The sequence below is a fragment of the Tursiops truncatus genome, chromosome 15, assembly GCF_011762595.2.
Source record: "Tursiops truncatus isolate mTurTru1 chromosome 15, mTurTru1.mat.Y, whole genome shotgun sequence".
Taxonomy (NCBI): domain Eukaryota; kingdom Metazoa; phylum Chordata; class Mammalia; order Artiodactyla; family Delphinidae; genus Tursiops; species Tursiops truncatus.
Genome location: NC_047048.1, coordinates 82,487,326 through 82,508,033, shown reverse-complemented (window position 1 = coordinate 82,508,033; position 20,708 = coordinate 82,487,326). Strand labels below are relative to the sequence as shown.

At 44.2% G+C, this 20,708-nt stretch overlaps 1 protein-coding gene across 3 annotated transcripts in view; it reads right to left on the bottom strand.

The window, feature by feature from the left end:
* Positions 1-20,708, bottom strand: part of ZNF831 (zinc finger protein 831) — a 172,374-nt gene that overhangs the window by 53,342 nt on the left and 98,324 nt on the right. Inside the window, exons 5-6 of one of the 3 annotated variants that reach the window (XM_033840010.2) lie at positions 10,585-10,751; positions 4,739-9,846 (exon numbers count right to left, since the gene is read on the bottom strand). The exons of 1 other annotated variant lie outside the window; for it this stretch is intronic. In XM_033840010.2, coding sequence (XP_033695901.1) covers positions 9,001-9,846; positions 10,585-10,751 — 1,013 coding nt within the window. In that variant the 3' untranslated portion in view covers positions 4,739-9,000. Of the gene's footprint in view, positions 1-4,738; positions 9,847-10,584; positions 10,752-20,708 lie in introns of those variants that run through there. One more of the 3 variants, XM_033840012.2, reaches the window with a different exon arrangement.

The following is a 20,708-nucleotide window of genomic DNA, read 5'->3' as shown; positions in this document are numbered from 1 at the left end:
AAACTCCCTGGTTCCCCGCAGCAGTATTCATGTTCTTTCATTCCATTTGGCTGTAGAGGTCAATGGAGTAGTATGGGACTTTGGGTTGCATTTACCCTCACAGTAAAAGCTGGTCTTTTGATCTGTCTTTACTGAATGTCTAGTTGATATTCACACATCTGTTCACATTGACTTAACTTCCCATGTCCTGGTTCTTTCTCCTCAAGGTGGAGTGAAGAGTGGAAAAAAAAAAAAAAATGAAGTTAATTGCACCATAACCCATAGATGGTCTACTGTGTGTAGACTCAAGACACAAGTCCTCACGCAACTTGGAAAGTTCCAGATGTGAGGCTACGGAAAGCATACCGGACTGGGATACGGAGCCCGGACTCTGCTTCTGGTCCTGCCAAGGCAAGTCTTTCTCCCCGTTCTAATCTCGTCATCAGTTTGAGGACAGGGCTGTTCTAGGGTCTCTAATAGAATGTGACCTTACCTCCTTAGACCAGAGTTCCTAACCCTCAGCACTACTGGCAGTGAGACTGGATACTTCTCGATGGGGGCCATCCTGTGCCTCGTAGGATGCTGAGCAAATCCCTGGCCTCCAGCTCAGATGCCAGTGGCACCCCTCACCCAAGCTGTGAAATCAAAACTTCCTTCGGTCAACACTTCTCCAAAGAAGACATACAGATGGCCAACAGGCACGTGAAAATATGCTCCACATTGCTAATTATTAGAGAAGTGCAAATCAAAACTACAATGAAGTACCACCTCACACTGGTCAGAATGGCCATCATTCAAAAGTCTACAAATAATGCTGGAGAGGGTGTGAGACAAGGGAACCCTCCTACACTGCTGGTGGGAATGTATAATAAATTGGTGCAGCCACTGTGGAGAACAGGATGGAGGTTCCTTAAAAAACTACAAATAGAGCTACCATATGACCCAGCCATCCCACTCCTAGGCGTACAACTGGACAAATCTACAATTTGAAAAGATACATGCATCCCAATGTTCACAGCAGCACTATTCACAATAGCCAAGACACGGAAAATACCTAAATGTCCATTGACAGATGAATGGATAAAGAAGATGTGGTATATATATACACGATGGAATATTACTCAGCCATAAAAAAGAATGAAACAATGCCATTTGCAGCAACACTGAATGGACCTAGATATTATCATACTAAGTGAAGTAAGTCAGAAAAAGAAAGACAAATACCATATGCTATCACTTATATGTGGAATCTAAAATATGATACAAATGAACTTATCTAGGAAACAGAAACAGACTCACAGACAGAGAGAACAGACTTGTGGTTACCAAGGGGGAGGTGGGGAAGGAATGGATTGGGAGTTTGGGATTAGCAGACGCAAACTATTTTATATAGGATAGGTAAACAGCAAGGTCCTACTGTATTGCACAGGGGACTATATTCAATATCCCATAATAAACCATAATGGAAAAGAGTATGAAAAAGAATGTATATGTGTATAACTGAATTATTTCGTTGTACAACATAAATTAACATAACATTGTAAATCAACTATACCTCAATAAAATCAATTTTTAAAAATAAGACATTAAAAATTTTTTTTTAAACTGTCTTTGGTCATTGTCTTCCGTCTTCAGGGAGGTAAACTGCTCCCTTTTGAGAACCTCTGACTTTAAGGATGCTTTCTTAACCTTTCCTGAGAAAAAGAATCCAGACTTGAGCACATCAAGTCATCAAACATTTGATGGTTTCTCCTGAGAAAATTAGCTGCAAAATAGTGCCCACCTGGGTTTCTCTGCTACCGTGGGATCCAACAGGCATTCACTCTCTAAGTGCTAAGGCATGTGGAATTCAGCACATTAGCACAGGCGGCCCCAAATTACCATGCTTACTGATGCTAACTGAAGCTTTCAGGAGAGTAAAAGAAATTATAAGTACAAGACTAGAGACACGTCACCCTGCAACATTCTCTTCTTCACGTGCGAAGAACTGAGGTGGTGGCATGAAACAGAAAAGGAGATAGATCTTAATGTGTAGGATGGTTTCTCTTCTGCTGAGGACAACAAAAGAAAAGTGTTTATTTGCATTAAACGTTTTGAATTAGGGTAAGATAAACCTTCTAACGTTCCCTTTGCGTTCTTAGCCATTGGCAACGTCTGATAACACGCTGCTTACACATTTGTTTGCCTGGTTGGTTCATGAATTGGCATTCTCTCCCCCAAATAAAAGCCCCACAGATGCTGTATGCCTTTTCCACTCCTATATTCCCCTGTGCCTGCTATGTACTTAAGCACTCGATAAATATTGGGCGAATGAACGGGATGGAATAGTCATGGAAAATTGTCGCTTAATTCTGAAGTCACTGGACAGGAACGTCTCTCGATGCCTTGGCTCATCTCTGATGAGGAGGCAGGTCTCCATCAGAAGAGGGGTGTGTCAAATTACCCATCTTAGAATCTTTCTTTCGTCTCCCTGCCTGGTGAGCTATTTCCATTCGTTTACTTAGCAAGTGTGCGTTAATACCTGCTCTGAGCCAGGCACTATTCCGAGATGAAGACACCATGGGCCCTGCCTCCAAGGAAGTCTCTTTGGGGCCATTTAGGGAGCCATTTCTTACCTCATTGGCCCACTCCACCCACTTCTTTATTTTAACAAGAAGAGGACTTTCAGAGTAGGGTGTGGCTTACGTGCGTGTGTGTCTGTGTGTGTGCGCACACGCACGTGTGCCCACATGCGCATAAGGTGGGGTTCTTTAAACCAAACACAAGCCTAGATATCTGGCCTTTCATTTACGATGGCGTCAAGGGGCTCTGTCTGAATTTCTGCTGGATTCTGCTGAATTCTACTCTGTTTCACGCAACATACACATAGAAGACAAACTAGATTGCCACTGGGGCCAGAGACAGGGCTGGGTCCCGTGCCCAGATGCTGCACGTACAAAACCGCCAATTCCCTAGAGGAATCCGTTCACGCCTGCATTTACCCAGAAAACAATTCCCCTACTTCTGGGTAGAAATCGCCTGGATGCTCAAAAGGGTGTTGAGTTTGCCCCCCGGCAGAAGCTGAGGGAGGCTGAAAGCAGACGTCTGTCGCAGCTGGAGACAAATGTCCTAGATGTCACCAAGCAATTCCTTCTGCGTTTGCAGCCCAGAGATCAACAGGCTGTCCCCAAGCAGGAGACTGGAGAATTAGGGTTAGTACAGACAAGTTAGTACAATTAGTACAGCCAAATGCATTTGCTTCAAGTTCAAGAGTATGGAAGCGGGTGTTTCATCAGAACTGATGGGAGTTACTGGTGGTTCAGCATGAATCCCTAACCACGCTTTCCTGTATATCATTCCGTACTCATTAACCAACCAACCAACCAATAAAATACCAAAAAAGAAAATATATATATTGACATTATATGATTGTTCCTTTGAGACTAAAAGAAGTGAGAATCCTTTGACTTGGAATGCTCATTAATCAGCTGTAAAGTTTCACTGAAGACACTTATCTGATAAACCTACAACGCAACTTGCCGCCACCAGTTCTGCTGGACTGGAGAGAGAGCTGAGCTTAACAAAACCCGAGATAACTTGGGCTTCCCTGGTGGCGCAGTGGTTGAGAGTCCGCCTGCCGATGCAGGGGACACGGGTTCGTGCCCTGGTCTGGGAAGATCCCACATGCCGCAGAGCGGCTGGGCCCGTGAGCCATGGTCGCTGGGCCTGCGCGTCCGGAGCCTGTGCTCCGCAACGGGAGAGGCCACAACAGTGAGAGGCCCACGTACTGCAAAAAAAACCAACAAAAAACAAAAACAAAAAACGGAGTAACTCAAGAACTAACAACACATGTACCTTTTAGATTAGCTCCATGCTTCCCCTGAGTGTGGGGTGTGTGCCAGGTAGTACAAAGGTGATATTTAACTGGTACATGGATAACCAGTCTTAATACTTTTATTTTAATGCATATCAGAAGATACACACAACTACCAAATTAAGGTTATTTCACAGATATTATTACTTAGGAAAAGAATAGCTTCTTTAAGACAAAGATGATTTAAATGAAAGTATTAATAATGTACCCACATGTGGACACATATGGCCAAAAGCAGTAAGATGGTTCTCAAATGATGGAAATTTGGAAATAATGGATTAATTTATCACTATTAGAGTTTGATAAGTTAGCAAAAAAGCTATGAAGATCCATCAGTTGGTGTATCTGTTCCTCCCATGTTTCCATTCCCACTTTTTCTCCCAATGCATCGTGTCTTCATTGACTTCACGTGGCTTCAGGAGGTATAGACATAGAAGAATATTGTGTTGGTATGTAAAATAAGTCTACTTGTTCTTGCCAAGAGTACATGATTTATCTTCATAAGGAGGCACTGCTTTGAATTACAGATTTTTTTCTCTGCTAATGAATAACATTAATTATCTAAGCAACATCAATTCTAAGGGGAAAACTTTGGGATTATTGCACTGCGGATAGTGCCCTCGTGTGGCTTCAAACTTTAGCTCCATTTAGGAATTTAAAAACACATTTCTAAGTTATGAACCATAAAATATGGCAGACAATGACAGAAGAGACACATGGGAAAAGAAAACAGCACAAGAAAATGTGATAATTTGCCATAACCTAATCCTTTCGTTGAGTGGAATGGGATACCAATATGGCGGCCAGGACGCTTGGTCAACTATTTAGGAATAATCAGACATCCAATTTACATAGGACATTCTTTGTGGTAGTTTTGGTTAAAATGTGAACAAATCACACAAGGCATTTTCATTTTCAGTTTTATTTTTATCAAAACAAAATAATTTAGCCATATAAAGAAGGAAATACATTTAAACAAACCACCAAGAAGCCAATAGCTTCTTGGTTGTGAACAATCAATAGAGTAGTAAGTTCTGAAGAGTTGACTGCATATATAAGGTATTGAGTCATCCTCTAGGGCCTCAACTGACTGAGGCTGACTATTTTCCCTGGTTTCTTTTCTTCCAGTGGTGAAGTAATATGCTCAATGTTCTATACTTCAGATTGAATTATATGTATTCCCACATAAGTACAAAGCATGGGTGGAAAGGACTGTACAAGGTACAAACCTGGCACTGGATTTTTTGGGTCCTGACACCTATGTTCAATGAGTATCTGAAAGAGAAGGGCAAAAACTTGTGCTTATGTATTGAGAGATGTAGTGTTTCAAAAGCCGAAGAGTCTCCCTCAAGAATTATGGGAATCACAACTGAAGTGAGAAGAAATACACAAGCCCTGTTTGCTGTGGTTGTAGAAACATGGTCACCATAGGGCCAGGCAGACCGTTTTCTCCTCACCATATTGAATTATGTCTGGGGATCTGAGCAGTGGTACATCCCGATAATGATGAGTTTCCATAACTATAGAAATCGGCTGCACCAGGCAAATTTTGTGCAAAACGCACATTTCTATGCTGGGGAAAAAATGAATAATGTGATCATTCTAAGTAATGAATGTAAATGCAAGGAAATACGTTTTGGCGTGAGGCTGCAAATCGTTCACCTGTCATGCCAAGAACTGTGGCCACGATGCGTTTTTACAAGGCCACTCTTCCCATCTGAGCTTTAGAGGAGGGATTTTAGGAAAGGGAAGTTTAACTTGCCCTCAGGTACCCATCATGCTATTGACAGGGTTTTGATTCGAATCTAGAAGCACCAATCCCCTGTCTTGTTTCATCTCTTGACAAATGAACCATAGGTTCTTCTGGATTGTGAAGTAAAGGATATTAGCTTCGTCCAGAATCTCAAATGCAACAGGAGACATGAGTTGTCTCCATCATGCTTTACAACAAGGAGGATTCAGGTTGTCCATCAAAAAGCACATGACGTTAAGAGCCACTTAACAGTATAGGTTGCCAAGGGGGAACATGAAAGCTCTTTTCTCTATGCATCTTCAACAAGTGAGATCTGGCCAGGTGTAGGTACAGCTGGAGAAAGAAACTTGGCAGTGTCTCGAGCATCATGGTTAGTGGCATTTGTATACCTTGCTCTGAGAGAAAAGGAAAGAATTCAAAGTGCCCTTTATCTTAGTCGGTACCAGCATCCCAGGAGTTATTCTCTGTGGGAGAAGCTGAGACACCACGGGTTAAGGCCTTACCTGAAGGTACAATGAAATTAGCAGTACTGGGGAGAAAGGGGGAATCCCTGATCTTTAAACTCTAGTTTGCCCTGTTCTAAAATAAATTTGTCTTCCCTGAACCATTACACAGCACACACTTGCAGAGTCACTGCAGCAATGATCAATCCATATTACTGAAGTTTTATTTTCAATAACCCAAACTGGGTTCTAGATCACTGATACTATCTTTTAAATGTATCCCTATAGTTGCATTCCACTTTAAGAAAAACCCTAGGAAAGTTAACATTTATAAAATCAGAGATTGTTTGTTGATTTATAAAAGAGTTTTTCATTAAAAAAAATATTCACCTTGGGATGATTTTCAGTAGCCAAGTCCCCTCGGGTCACTCAAAATACATTAAAAAAATTTTTTTTAAACCCACTGAAATATAGCTTTTCACAAATTCATGTTGATATAAAGTAAGGTACACTTGTAAAACACTGCCGCCAACTAGCTAAATGACCAGCTGAGACAGGAAATTTTGGTAACCTGCTCACTCTTGTATGAGAGACACGGGGAGTTGGAGATGGAATCAATGTTGCGTCATGTTTGATGGAGGTTGGGATGTGGCAGCCAGCATCCGTGGCTCGTAGAAGGATCAAGCTTCCGCCTAACCTGACTATCCTGAGGTCGGCGCTACTGGGAGCAGTGACTCACTGACCTCAGTCCAGTGGTCCAGCCAACAGCTCCGCAGCCGTCCAGGAGAGAAGCATCTGGATGACCAGTACCTCCCAACACAAAGTAAACCAATCCAGCCCACAGACATGTTGTCTTCCACTCACACAGTAGTGTTCTGTTTTTGCTTCTAATTTTTGCATTATGAGCCACCGTTTAGAAATGGGTTGACTGCACCCCCAAATCTAGAGCTCTGGAGAAAAAAACACATTAGAAGGAGCTTCCCCGAGCTCACATTCTTCAAAAAAATAATTGGCTTTAGTTCCCCACAGCCCCCTCCCAAACTCCTTGAGCGCAGGACCCTTTCCCACGGGGACCACCTCCGAGCCACTCGCACAAGGGTCGGGGCCTGAGGTCACATTCGGCACATCTTGTCTTACTCTCTTCTTCCCAGTCGGAGAAACAGGCGCTGAGAGGGCCTGAGTCTTCGCCAAGATGCCCCAGCCAGCTCAGGACAAGGTCCCTTTCTCTCCCTCCAGGATTCAGACCATTTTCCTAGACCTCTCTCTCATTATAGTGGCACGGACGATCCAATGGGTAGATAACGACATCACTTCTGTTTGGTTTAGAAAGTCCACGCACTGAATGCTTAGCATACTTTTACCTCCCTTCTCATGTTTTCCTTGGCTGGGCTTGAAATCACTTGGCTACGTATGAGTGCATCTGAAATGACCACAGACATATGCTAAGTCACCCGGGGCAGCTAGTCCCACCCTGACGTTTCTAGAGTTACCCTAAAATTGGAAAATTCACTTGAAGATACGTGAAATCGGACCATCCTTCGTCACAGACAAGGACGTATTAAAGCATCTTCGTGCACGTGAGATGTTCTGCATTGCTGCCCCGCCTTTGAATTACAAGATGTCACATGAACATCCTTACATCAAAGTGAAGCCAAAAGAGCTCGGCTATAAATTTCAAATTGTACAAAACCATACCAAAAGCAAGTATAAAATTTTATTGGAATGCAGCAGTGTAAATGTCTTGAAGTTTTTCCTCTCCCGTTTAAGGAGGAGGAGAAGAGTGCAGTTAATCGGAGGCTTTGCTCACTGCGTCGTGTGACGCAGATCACCTATTTTCTTCTGCACAGGGGCGCACGGGCTTGGAACACTGGCGAATTTTCTCTGTGCTGTTCTGACTTGCACAATACAGAGGCTGGTTTAATTTGACAGCAAAGTAACACCAAGCCCCCAAAATAAAATTACTGAGATGTAAAACAGCGTCAAAACTCCAATTAGTTTTGTATCCTTGAAGCTTCTGGAGGAAATCTAAAAGGCTCCCATCACGATGAGCAGGCATCAATTTAAGCTGCAGAGATTACTAAAATGTAACCCTCTAATTGAAATTGCTCGGAGCACAATATGACAGAAAGAATCAGAGGAAAATAAGTGAATTTTTCCCCCTCAAAAATGACTCATTACAGAGACTGTTCTATTAACTTTTAACACAACGTTCCTTTTGCAAGAACTGGAAAAACCAAGGGTGTCAGAGGTCTCCACAGAAAAGGCACTGGGCACAAGAGCTGTACATGCTTGTGTCACTGAATCATATATAAGCACTGACCATTTGTGCAACACTGAAAGATACTTAGTATTTCACCAGATCATGGGCATTTTGAAGTATATTTACAACTTCCATTAAGGAGGCAAATTATTGGGACCAAACTTCAGTTTTTGAATGAATCTGGATTTTGTCTCCAGAATAAACAGAAGTGTCTCGATGCCCAGTTCACACCCCATCTCTTCTGCAAGCTACCCCAGTTTTCCCAAGTATGCTCACTCCCTTTGAAGCCAACCCCCAGCTCACTAACAGAGGAAACCTGTCACCTTGACTCTGGGGGGGTTCACATTTGTTCGGAAACAAGTCGATCGTGGCTCTCTGGGTCAATGCCATTTTCCCAGATGAGGCAGTGAAGGACCAATGCAGTGGATACAGCTGGGAGTCAAGCCACAGTCACTGTGTAGGTCAAGACTTCTTAGACCTTGCTTCACTGCCAGCTTTGCCCAGCCTGGTGCCTAGTGAGCAGGGCCTCTTGGGAAGGGTGAAGCTGCGTTTGGGTTTCAGAGTTGGTTGGGGAGATCTTAGAAAGACCCCCAAATGGCTTTCCTCTCTGTAGGGGCTTCATGAATAGAGTTCACTTCTCCTGCCCGCTTGACGGCATTTACTGTGAAGCATCATCTGTCTTTGACCGTGGACGCATCTTTCTCTGGAAGTTTCAGATCTCTATCACCAACCGATCTTCATCATCGCTGCTGGTGTCGCTGAACTCCACGCGAGTTTGCTTTCTCATTCCTTCCAAACTCCTCTTCCTGAGGGTTTTCGAAGGGGCTGCAGGGATCTCCGTGGGCTGCCCTGGGCTAGACGGAACCACACCATCCTTTAGAGCGATGAATCCAGATCCTTGACATTTCCCACTGTCATTTCCTACAGGAGGGCAGGGGACCCGCACTTCCCCACACCCGTATTTCCCCCCCGAAGGGAAAAATGTCTTGTGTTTCCCTTCCTCTTGGTGTGAACTAGCTGAACCTGGTCCTGAAGCTGGTATTTCAAGATGAGTTTTTCCAGTGGACCCCAGTGGAACTGAACCTGAAAGTCTCTGCCCAGATGAAGGTTTCCCTGGCAAGAGTGATGGGGACACACCCTTTGCTATCGCTTTTCTGTCGGGGGAGCTTTGTGTCAGAGTCTCCCTTGCACCCTGGCTGTGGTCTTGTGGTTCCACACTGTGAATTCCCAGGGTTGTGTGATCTGCTCTTTTCCCCAGAGAAGGACAAAAGGCAGCCACAGAGGTAGCAAGGTCATGGCAGAGAGAGGTTCCTTTGGACTCAAAGGAAGAAGGTTCTTGAGCATCTGAGGAAATGCGTGGTGTGGGGTCTGTTGAGACTTGCTCCTGGGGGGGCGGCAGGTGAGTCTCAGGCAATCCCATGTGCAGACCTTTGCCACAGGCTGGAAGTCTGTCATTAGCCACTGCCACCAAGGAGTCGGATGGCAGAGATGATCCTGACCTCACAGCTGTATTCTGAGGACGACGACCCCCATGCTCACCGGCAGATGGAGAAATCTCCTGCAGCAGTGTGCAAAGGAAAATAAATGGAGGGACAAAAGGTTAATTGGTACAAAAAAACTTGTGGTCAGAAACGTGGTCCTCAATGGGAACAAGGTCTGGAGGTCTTAATGATTCTTTACAGAGCCTGAACTTCGATACAGCGTTCTCATCAGTTTTCATTAATAACTAATTGATGCATTAACTCCAGTAAAGTTCCGTGTTGACACACAATAAGCTACTGACACAGCTCTGTATTTGTATCTGGCCTTGTGAAAACCCAGCCACTCAATTATCCAACCGGTTCCGAGCATCCGATTTTAAATCATCGCTGCTCCTGCGGCGGGTGTGCTACTTTATAGTACCGTGCATTTGAGTGTTTCCAGATTAGTGGTTTTTCAAGGCGCGGTCTGGACTATAGCATTTTCATGTTTCTCAGCCCAAAGCCCCCCAGTCTGCCTGGCATTGATGCCGCATTGCAGTGACCTCCGCAGGGTGACAGGCATCTCTATTCAGGTACGAAATAATAAGGGACTTGGGATTTTTTAATCAACTGTGAGATCATCCCAAGTTCACAGCCCAAGTCGCCGTCTGATTGAGCGCAATGTCTGGAGGCGTCTGTTTGCCTCACGGGGTTTCTGTGCCAGGAAACCTCTAGGTGGCCCAAGCGAGTTTTGCCACACTGGACACTAACAAGAAAAAAGAGGCATAAATCTAGAAAAGAGATAGGCAGAGACCGCTCAGAACCACAGTTCCCACCTTCGAGGTTGATCTGTCTGTTTCCCTGACAGCTCTTGAACTTGGGTGAGGACAGGAGCTTCCCGAGCTGTGTCTGTTGCCCTCCTTCCTCTCCTCCTTCTCTCCGTCCCCAACACAAAGAGAGGATTCTGAGGCAGCACAAGGTGGCTCCCCTGACAGATTTAGACCTAAAAAGGGGGGAGGCACATGGATATACACCTGAAGTTATAAAGTCAGCCAACAGTCATTTCCTAGGAGTTGATCTGTTTCTTCACGACCAGCTCTGAACTCATAGCCTCCTCTCACGCGGTGTATCTGGGAAATGGATTTGCCGTGAAACGGTTCACGTGGTCAAGCAAAACGTCTCCACTTCTGATAAGGAAAGAAATGGCAAAACCAATTCCCAAGGCAGAAAACCCCCTTGATTACAGATATTTGAGAAGATATTTCATGTGAATCTTTTTTTCATCAAAGTCATCTTCCTGGCCACATGGGTTAATTTTGGATCGGTCTGAATTCTCTGGCCATTCAACTGAGGGTCGAGAGTAGAAATTTCCCTATCATGTAGGATGCCTTAGTCTCCATGAGGGCGCTGACAGCAGGAGGGAGGTTGGTTTTTGTGTTGCTGTGGTTCTGTGGTGGTGTTTGTGATGTGTGGGGGGAGAGGGGTGACAAAGATATGGCCTTGACAACATCCCCAAAACAGCATCTCCCTTTCAGGGGAAGAGCTGCCCTTCCCTCGTCCTTCATCGGTACTCTCTCCTCCATTTTGTCATATTGGCCTGGGATACAAGTCCGAAGGACCACAGAGTTTCAGCAAGTAGATCCCATCATGAGAGGAGATCAGAAAAACATTCTAGAAGAGCTGTGTCACCAGAGAAAAGCATTCAACCCACTTTTACATCTGCTTTTAGCTTGATTAACGTTACACATGCCCAGAGTTTTTAAAAGTCAAGTGTTTCTGTGTATTAAGAGAAACAGCCACACCTGCCCACCCACTCATCTTTTCCCACTTTGGATTCCTTTTGTATTTATCTCCTTCTCTCCTAAGAACAAGCGCGTAGCACCCCTCCTGGATTCCCCGTTTCCGGTTTGGAGGATAGCCTATGACGTCATGAGGGGAGAGGAGGGTTTAGGACGAGCTCCCCCATCCACAATCCTTATCACCTGCACACCTGGGCACACCCCCTCCCCTCTCTTCTCTCTACAGTCATACGACTATGATGTCATAATTTTGTTTAGGATATCCAGTGTTTACATCGCTATGCTGAGGAACACGCTCTTCACCACCAAGCCCGGTAGCGTGCTGTGATTACATTGCCTTTCTTGCCAGCACTGTTCTCCCTGGAGTTAATCATTATTTTGTCTTTTTCTTTTGTTTACTTTTTTGTATGGACTTATTCCTAAAATCATCCTCCCACCTCCTTCCCTGTGGTCTTTTATTTCATTTATTAGGTTCCATTTCATTTCCTTGGAAATCTGTCTCTCAAAACTTTCTGACCTGCTCCCAGTGGACCACTGCTCCCTTGGCCTGATGGGGGCTGAGCCCGTGCGCCACCCTCATCCTGGCAATTTTCTTCACCTCCTTGGTTCCTGGACACCCACGCTTCTTTTTCCTGGGTTTACTCTGCATTCTTTCTTAACGCAAAACTTCCAGCAGCTTCATGAGAAAGGGTGAAATAAAATTGTTTAGACTTTAATTGGCTACTTGTCTGGGTATAGCTGTCTGAATTAAAATTCATCTTCCTTCAGTAGAGCTCAGCTCCACTGAGCTCTAGTTGTTGAGAAGTCTGGAGCCAACATGATTCATGGTTCCCGATCCTTTGGAGGAAACCTTCTGGTTTCTCTCTCTCTGGAAACTCCTAAACTCTTTTTATGCCAGTGTTACCGTGGTCCTGGGTCTATTTCCATTCATTGTCAGGACATTCAGTGGGCCCTTTCAACGTGAACCACGTCTTTCCATTTTAGAAAAATATGTTATTTCTTTGATACATTTTTTTCCTTATTTTTTGTCTTTTCTTTTTCTAGAACTGCTCTTCGTAGGTTATTGGACATCTTGATCTAATCCTCTATTTTTCTTATCTTTTCTCTCCTATTTTCTAATTCTTTGTCTTTTTCACTTGGGACAATTCTTTCAACTTTCTATTTCAACTCAGTGGTGTCCGTGTCTGCTATCATGTTTTTAATTTCATTATTATTATTAATTATTATTATTCCTTCTTTATAGCATCCTGTTACTATTTCATGGCTCCAACATCTTCCCTTCTGTCTCAGGCAAGATTAACAATGATCTGTTGTCACTGTGATTGCTGAAGTTCGCCTCTTCCTATATTGTCTCTCTTTCTTCCAAGTTCCTTTGTTTCTGTATGTTTTTATCTCTCTCCTTCCCACTAAAGGCTTCCCTGAGATACCCGGCAATCTTAACTACCTGCTCATGTTTAGGAAATAGGCACTGAAAAACTGGTTAGAAACACTTTACAAGCATAAAATGTCAATCGTGGACCTCCCTGCAGGGTTATCTGGTTGCCCTGTTGATGTGGGGAGACCTGAAGTAATCCCCGTTAGGTCTTCCACACAGGCCGGTCGGCTTCTGCCCAAGGAGTTCTCTGATCTCCTGCCTGGAAAGTGTAAGGCAGGTCCCAGCATCCTGCAGTCGGAATTGGGATTGAGAGCGGGGCCTCGATGTGCAGTGCCAGCCTTTGCTTAAACCCCCTGTTTTCAGTACAGCCCCCTTGCTCCCCAGCATTTTGTAGAGTCTCCAGAGAGTAAGCCCAGAGTCTTATCTGGGGGCGAGAGCGAGAGCGAGGGACGTGACCAGGCTCTGAGAAGCAGGGGCGGGGTGCAGATCTGGGGGGCGTGGTTTGAATGCTGCTGATTCTTTCAACCAACGTTCCTGTTTTCAGCCCCACCTGGTACCATGGATTTCTGAATGTCTAGGGCTTGACCACTGTTAAACAAGGATTAAGTTCACTTGGGTCTGCTAATCAGTGACCACTTAGCCTCTGCATTCCAGCCCCTACAACCATGGCGCCATTTCTTCTCCGGTCATCTTGTCCCCTTGGGCCTGGGCATTCCAAACACATTCCTTCACTAATGTCTGGGAGGGAAGTGTAGGAAGTGTATGTGCTCTGTCCTCCACCTTGATCCCAAAAGAACAGACCTACTTCTTATACCCCCAGGGGTAGGTCACTAAGATGATCGAGCACACTAATCTTGAGCAGATCAACTTTAAAAATCCATCAACGTTGCGACAATTTGGGAAAGGAAGCAATGATTTTTCCTTTAATACAAACAATCTTCACTTGTGCACCACGTTACTGAGATCACCTAAAGATGCAGCACCGGGGTCTTTGGTATTTCATTCATCCGCTCAACAGACATGTCCTGGGCTCCTTCAAGGAACCAGGTACCATGTTCAACCCTGAGGAATTGGAGGACAAGACGAAGGTGCCCTGGCCCTCAGGAGCCTCTGTTCCGACGGGGAAGAGAAACAGAGACAAGTAAGATAATTGAGGTTGTGACGGGCGTCACGAAGGAAATAAACAGGGGGGACCCCAGAGAGGAACGATACACAGGAGGCTATGACAAAGATGCAATAAACAGGAGAGGGTAGAGTAATAACAAAAGTGATGATAAACAGGGAATATTATAGAGAGTAACAGTCCCTGAAGGGCAGATTACAGAGAGTAACTGGCTTGCCTAGTTGAGGAAGGCATCTCTGAGAAGGTGACACCTGAAATGAGACCTTCAGGATAAGAATGGCCCTCAAAGGCCATTCCAGACAAAGGAGGAACAGAGGCAGGGGCCCTGCGGTGGATGGAGCTGGGAGGATTAAGGAATCAGTGGACGGCGGTGGTGGAAAGACGGTGGTGAGCACGGGGCAGAATGAAGCTGAGGAAGCCACCAAGGGCTCAGATCTTGTAGGGTGCAGGCAGCCCTGGGAGGGGGTTTACATTTTATTCTTCATTCATTGTGAAGAAACCAGTGTTTCCAGCAAGAGGTCTATACCTTCTAACGAGGCACTTGGCTACTATATGGAGACTGAAGAAGGAGAGAGGGGAATAGGATGGGAAAACCAGTTACAAGGTTCCCAAAGTAGTCTAGGGGGCCAGGTGAGATGACTTGGCTAGGGCAGTGGAAATAGAAATGGAGAAAATGGATGGATCTGAGATCCATCTGCATTCTCACCTATGAAAAATCACCCAAAGACCACAATGATGAAAAACGTTTCTGGAGCTCCAGAGTTTACCAAGCCCAAGCGCCTCGCTCTAAGTGGATTAAGCTGTGCTCCCACAGTGACAAAACCACCAGGCAATTCATTCAATTCAAAGAAGACGTAAAACCAATTAGTACAGAGAAAATAATCAGATTGGCCAAGCATCTTCTCAGCAGGTCATTTGGGTTTTTAAGCTTAACGAAAAGGTCATGCACGCCTTTGACCAATAACTTCTGACTCATCCGAGGAAGCAAGGGAAGAAAATACATTGATTTAATTTGCCTGTGACCTAACAGTCTACAGAGAAAAGTGCGTTACCTTTAATCATTGTGAAAAATGCCCAAATAATGTCACAGAAGTGTGTTAAGCGAATTGTGACTCTTGAAGAAGGAAAGCATCCTTGCTATTAGATGAATGGCCCTTTTCAAAAGGTCGGTAGGGCTCCAGTCGAGGGTTAAAGCACAGAACGGCATCCTCTTTACGTTTCGGCATCACTCTGGGAATCACTTTGTACATCTTCAGAAATTATGGATTCCACCGTCCTATCGCAATCTTTGCGAATTCGACCGCTCTTACGCAATTACCAGAATCTTACTATAGGACCCATCTCTCATCACAGCTCTGTGTGCTGTTCTGCCCCACCCCCACCCCGATTAAAGGCTGCGTTTTTAATAATTTCCCTCAGAACTCATTGCCAAACCACGTGGAGAGAGGAAGAGACTGCTTCGTATTGTAGCAAATTTAAATTTAGCCATCTTGGAAAGGCGGCAGGAAACTGTAAAATAATTAGAAGGAAAACGGAGTGAAGAAACAACATGATGAAACTTACAGCTTAACTGGTGACATCTTTAATGTCAAGCCTCCTGCAGGCTGTCTCATTGCGAGGCCTTGTTAAAATGCTAACAGACATATTACTCTATTATATCATTATCTGAAAATGTAAGTAATCTGATGCCTTTTCATCAGTTGCCCCAATATACCCCAAACCTCCATGAATTTGGAGTCCAAAGACGCTGAATTATAAGGAAGGGGCAAAAATGAGTCTATCACGTTGGCCTCATTAAGTAAGCTATAAGCATCAACACGATCCCAGGGGTAATCTCCCAGACTCCTAATTTATCTGAGATGAAATTGTTTACAAGCAACCCTGTCATCGAAGGATGCAAAATGTGCTAGCAATTAAAATGTGCAATTACTTAAGGAAGGCGGGGCAGAACTCTAAGAGGAATCACTATGTGGGCAGCTATTTGCTCATATTCCAAATACTAGTTGAGCCCCTTTGAGTCCATATTTTTTGAGCCCATTTATGAGCCCATATGATGGAGCCTAAATATTTATTGAGCACTGACCACAGTCAACGCTCTGTGCCAGGAACTGTGCTGAACACAGGCAATGTATTCAGTGACGGAGGCAGATACCCTCATGGAAATGACAGTCTAATGGGGGGAGAAATTCAGCCAGCAAATAATTACACCAAAAAAAAAAAAATCACTTACAAATAACAAATGCTGGAGAGGGTATGGAGAAAAGGGAACCCTCCTACACTGCCAGTGGAATGTAAATTGGTGCAGCCACTGTGGAGAACAATATGGAGGTTCCTCAGAAAACTAAAAATAGAGCTACCACGTGACCCAGCAATCCCACTCCTGGACATATATCCAGACAAAACTCTAATTCAGAAAGATACGTGCACCCCTATGTTCATAGCAGCACTATTCACAATAGCCAAGGCATGGAAACAACCTAAATGTCCATCAACAGACGAATGGATAAAGAAGATGTGGTACACATGCACAACGGAATACTACTCAGCCATAAAAAAGAATGAAATAATGCCTTTTGCAGCAATATGGACGGACCTAGAGACTATCATACTAAGTGAAGTAAGTCAGACAAAGACAAACATCATATATCACTTATATGTGGAATCTAAAATATGACAAATGAACTTGTCTACAAAACAGAAACAGACTCACAGACATAGAGGACAGACTTGTGGTTGCCAAAGGGAAGGGAGGGTTGGAGGAGGGATGGACTGGGAGTTTGGGGTTAGCAGATGCAAACTATTATATATAGGATGGATAAACAACAAGGTCCTACTGTATCACATGGGGAACTATATTCAATATCCTGTAATAAACCATAATGGAAAAGAATATGAAAAAAATAAAAGTCCAATCGGAAAAAAAAATCACCAAGTATATGTAGCGAATGCTAGGAAGGAAAAAGCAGAGGGTGCAATGAGATGGTACAACGGGGCCCTGACCCCACCTGTATCCACGGAAATGAGTAAAACCACGCATACTGTGAAACCGTTCCCACATGCCACCTGTTTGGGGCCGGTTTTCTCTCTACCGAGTCTGAATCATTCATTCGAGTAATTATTCAACCAATATTTGTTAAGGCTCTATGGCACACCAGATATCAGACTAAAATTTTCTGCAAGTAAATTCATTTGTTTCTGCAATCGTATTACAATTTTTGTTTATAAGGCCTCTGAAGAAGAAAAAAATACGGCTGAAGATGATGGAGGGAAGAAGCTTTATTCTTCTCAGGCAGGGGCTGGGGACATTCATTCCAATCAGAAAACAATCAGAAGTGGGTGGACTGTAGGACGTGGGGAGCGGCCACCCACTTGAGTCTCACAGGCAGAGAGCGACTTGAGAGACAGCCAGGAAAATATATTGATCGAGTACAGCATCGGGTATTTCTGTGCTACCCTAATGCAGTCTTCGGAAGGTTCGCCTCTAAGTAATCACAAATGAACCTTTTATTTCAGAAACCACTTTCCTTTGTGGTTCTCATCTCTTTTCTATTCCTTTGATGGAAGGCAATGAAGACAAGAACTGTCCCCGCACAGAAATTCTTCACCTAATAGACTATGTTTAGTGCAAATCGGTGTTTAAAATATTGCTTTAAGGGGCTTCACTGGTGGCGCAGCGGTTGAGAGTCCGCCTGCCGTTGCGGGGCGCACGGGTTCGTGTCCCGGTCCGGGAAGATCCCACCTGCCGCGGAGCGGCTGGGCCTGTGAGCCATGGCCGCTGAGCCTGCGCGTCCGGAGCCTGTGCTCCGCAACGGGAGGGGCCACAACAGCGAGAGGCCCGCGTACCGCAAAAAAAAAAAAATCTTGCTTTAAGTTAAAAGTTGTATCCTGTCCAGACAACAAGAGAGTGACTTTAAAATACAGAGTGAAAATAGGATGATGAAATCACGTCAGGAAAAGAGATGATCGAAGAAATGCCATTTGAAACGTTAAATGCCAAGACAGAACACAGCAGCCCATCTAGTCTATGTATCGTTATTTTAAAAGTTTCCTATGGCTAAATGAAAATTGTCTATGAGGGTCCCTTCCTGGGGACCTAATTGATACACTCACAAAAGCTTCTCATCTTGCCTCGAGATTTACACGTTGGAAGGAAGGAGAAATTACCCTGTTTCAGCAATTCCGGAGCTCTGTGACTTAACTAATAGCTTTAGGGAAAGAATTAATACTTCTCTATTAATTCTAATGAGAAAAGATGTAGGAAAGTCATTTGCTCCTGTCAGAGAAGGAGAGAGAAGGCAAAGGGGGAGAAAAGCCCTGGAGAGACCCCCTCCCCAGCCTTGCTGATTCTTCCTGATGCTTGGGAACATTCTGAGGAGAACTCTTGTGAGGACAGAAGGGGAGAAGGGTGCTTGCCCGAGGCCCTAAATCACAAAAAGAAAACCCAAGGGAACAAAGGCAATGTCTCCCTTTCTTCCAGGGACTTATTCAAGCCTCTTCATCGAGTATTTAGAAATTGTACCTTTTACGTGTGTGTGATTAGGTAAAGCTTTTACTTGAGAAACCACCTGGAATCACGGCCGTGTCTACACTTCTGTTCCGGAGGTGAAAGGAAAGTGTTTTGATCACTTTCTCCGCTCAGATATTTTCTCGCAATGCGGCGAATGGGGCTGGTTTGAAATATTTCCGTGACTTTAAAGCTTGGTTGTGTACAGAATTCAACAACATTCCTTCAGAACCCGAGACAGAGGCCTACAGGATAGAGAGAAATAATGAAAGTGGCTCAGGAACACGCTGGGAAAAGTTGATCTCAACATCCACCGAAGAAAATGGGATTTGTGGGTCTGTTTGAGCCAGTGGTTTTCAGCCGGAGGTGATGTCCGGGGACTTTCCTGGACATGCGGTACACAGGATGGACCCACGGCCCACCCTGGATGGACCCAGCTGCGAAGGTCAACAGGGCCACGGCTGGGAAACCCTGGTTGAAACCAGGAATCACAAACTCAAAAGCTACAGGGCCAGGCCAATAACAGAAACAAGGGCTTCTGCCTGGGGTGAGGGCTGTGGATGGAGAGGGAGGACAGGCCCAGCCTCCAAGGGCAAGGCTGCCCCTCAGCTCCCACCCACCAAGACCACCGAGGACCAAGCATCCGGTTTGCCAGAACTATCCATTTTCCAAGAGAAACCGGAAATCTGAGTTCCATGATTCCCTTTAAACACTGATAACGAGTTAATTTTCAAACAACAGCGCCGTGCTAACCAACGTATGCGTGGCCTGAGTGCTGCCAAGAGAGGCCAGTGTGAGACCCTTTGTCCATGAAGAGGTTCAAGGGCACCCACGATGAAGGGAAGGCTTTAGTCTCCGCGCAGGCTCTGCTCCTTTGCAGAAGCAGAGTTTCTTTTCAAAAATACTGTTAAAAAGGTATTTATGGGAGAGTAACCCTGTTTTGGAAAAGTAATTTAGCAGTATCTTATAAAATGAAATTTATAATTATAAAACATGCATTGATCCAGCAACTGCTCTTTGCAAAATGGAGCAAGAATATTTACTGCAGCAACAGCTGTGGTAGGAAAACCAACAGAACCAACAGGAACATCCATCAGTACAGGAAGAGTTGAATAAATAAAGATGGTAGAGCTATACTGTGGGATTCTGCACCATTACTAAAATGACCTATCGATCTGTAATATATGCCTAGAGTTATACACAAGATATATTAAGAAGAAAAGAGCTGTCGATGACTATGTGTGGTATGATCTGTCTGTGTAAACCACAAAATAAAGTGTCCATCATGGATGTGATGGCCACATCAGCCCAACTCTGGCAACCTCGGGGGGCCACGAGGCTGGGGATTGTCGAGCTTTCCTTGCATATGTCAATGTTGCTTTTCTGTTGCAACAAGTATGGGATTGCTTTATTCGTTTGAAAGAAAAATCAGAGGCAAATAATGACACTGGCTCTAAAATTCAGACTGAACGTCATGAAGAAAAGCCCCAGAGTGTACAAGGGAGGTCATTTCAATCAGAACACACATCTGACAGAGGGAGATGGACCCTCACACCCTCATACCAAGAGTTCAGTTTCTCAGGATGAGAAAAGGTTGAGAAGACTCAAAAGGAAAAGAAAAATATATTTTCCCATCTCTAACCAAATCTGAAGTATTTCTGTTCTAGCCTCATTTTTTTGCGTGAAATTCTGCCTCTTCCGAGTAATCATTTTCCAATCTCTTTTTTTCCAGAAACCACTTTTCTCTACGATTTAAATTTCTCTTCTCTTTCTCTGATGAAAGGCAATCAGTTTGAGAACACTTCACTTACCATTTTCTCTAAAAAAATATCTTTAGTGGGAAAGTATGCTTAAAATCTTTCAATAAGTTGAAACTTGAATCATCCTCAGACAATAAGAGAATGCCTTCAAATAAAGAGAGGACAAATTGTGGGGAAGAGAGAAAACGAAATGACGAACAAAGAAAAGAAAGGAAGCAAAAAGAAAAACCCAGCTAATATTATTTGAATTATTTAGTGCCAAAATTGAATCAAGAGAACCTACTTTAAGGGATCATTACTTTCAAACTTTCTTGACTCTAAATGAAAATTGTAGCAGAAAAAAAGTTCAGGCTTTGGAATATAATTGATGTGTTTAGGCAAGCGCCTCATCATTTCTTA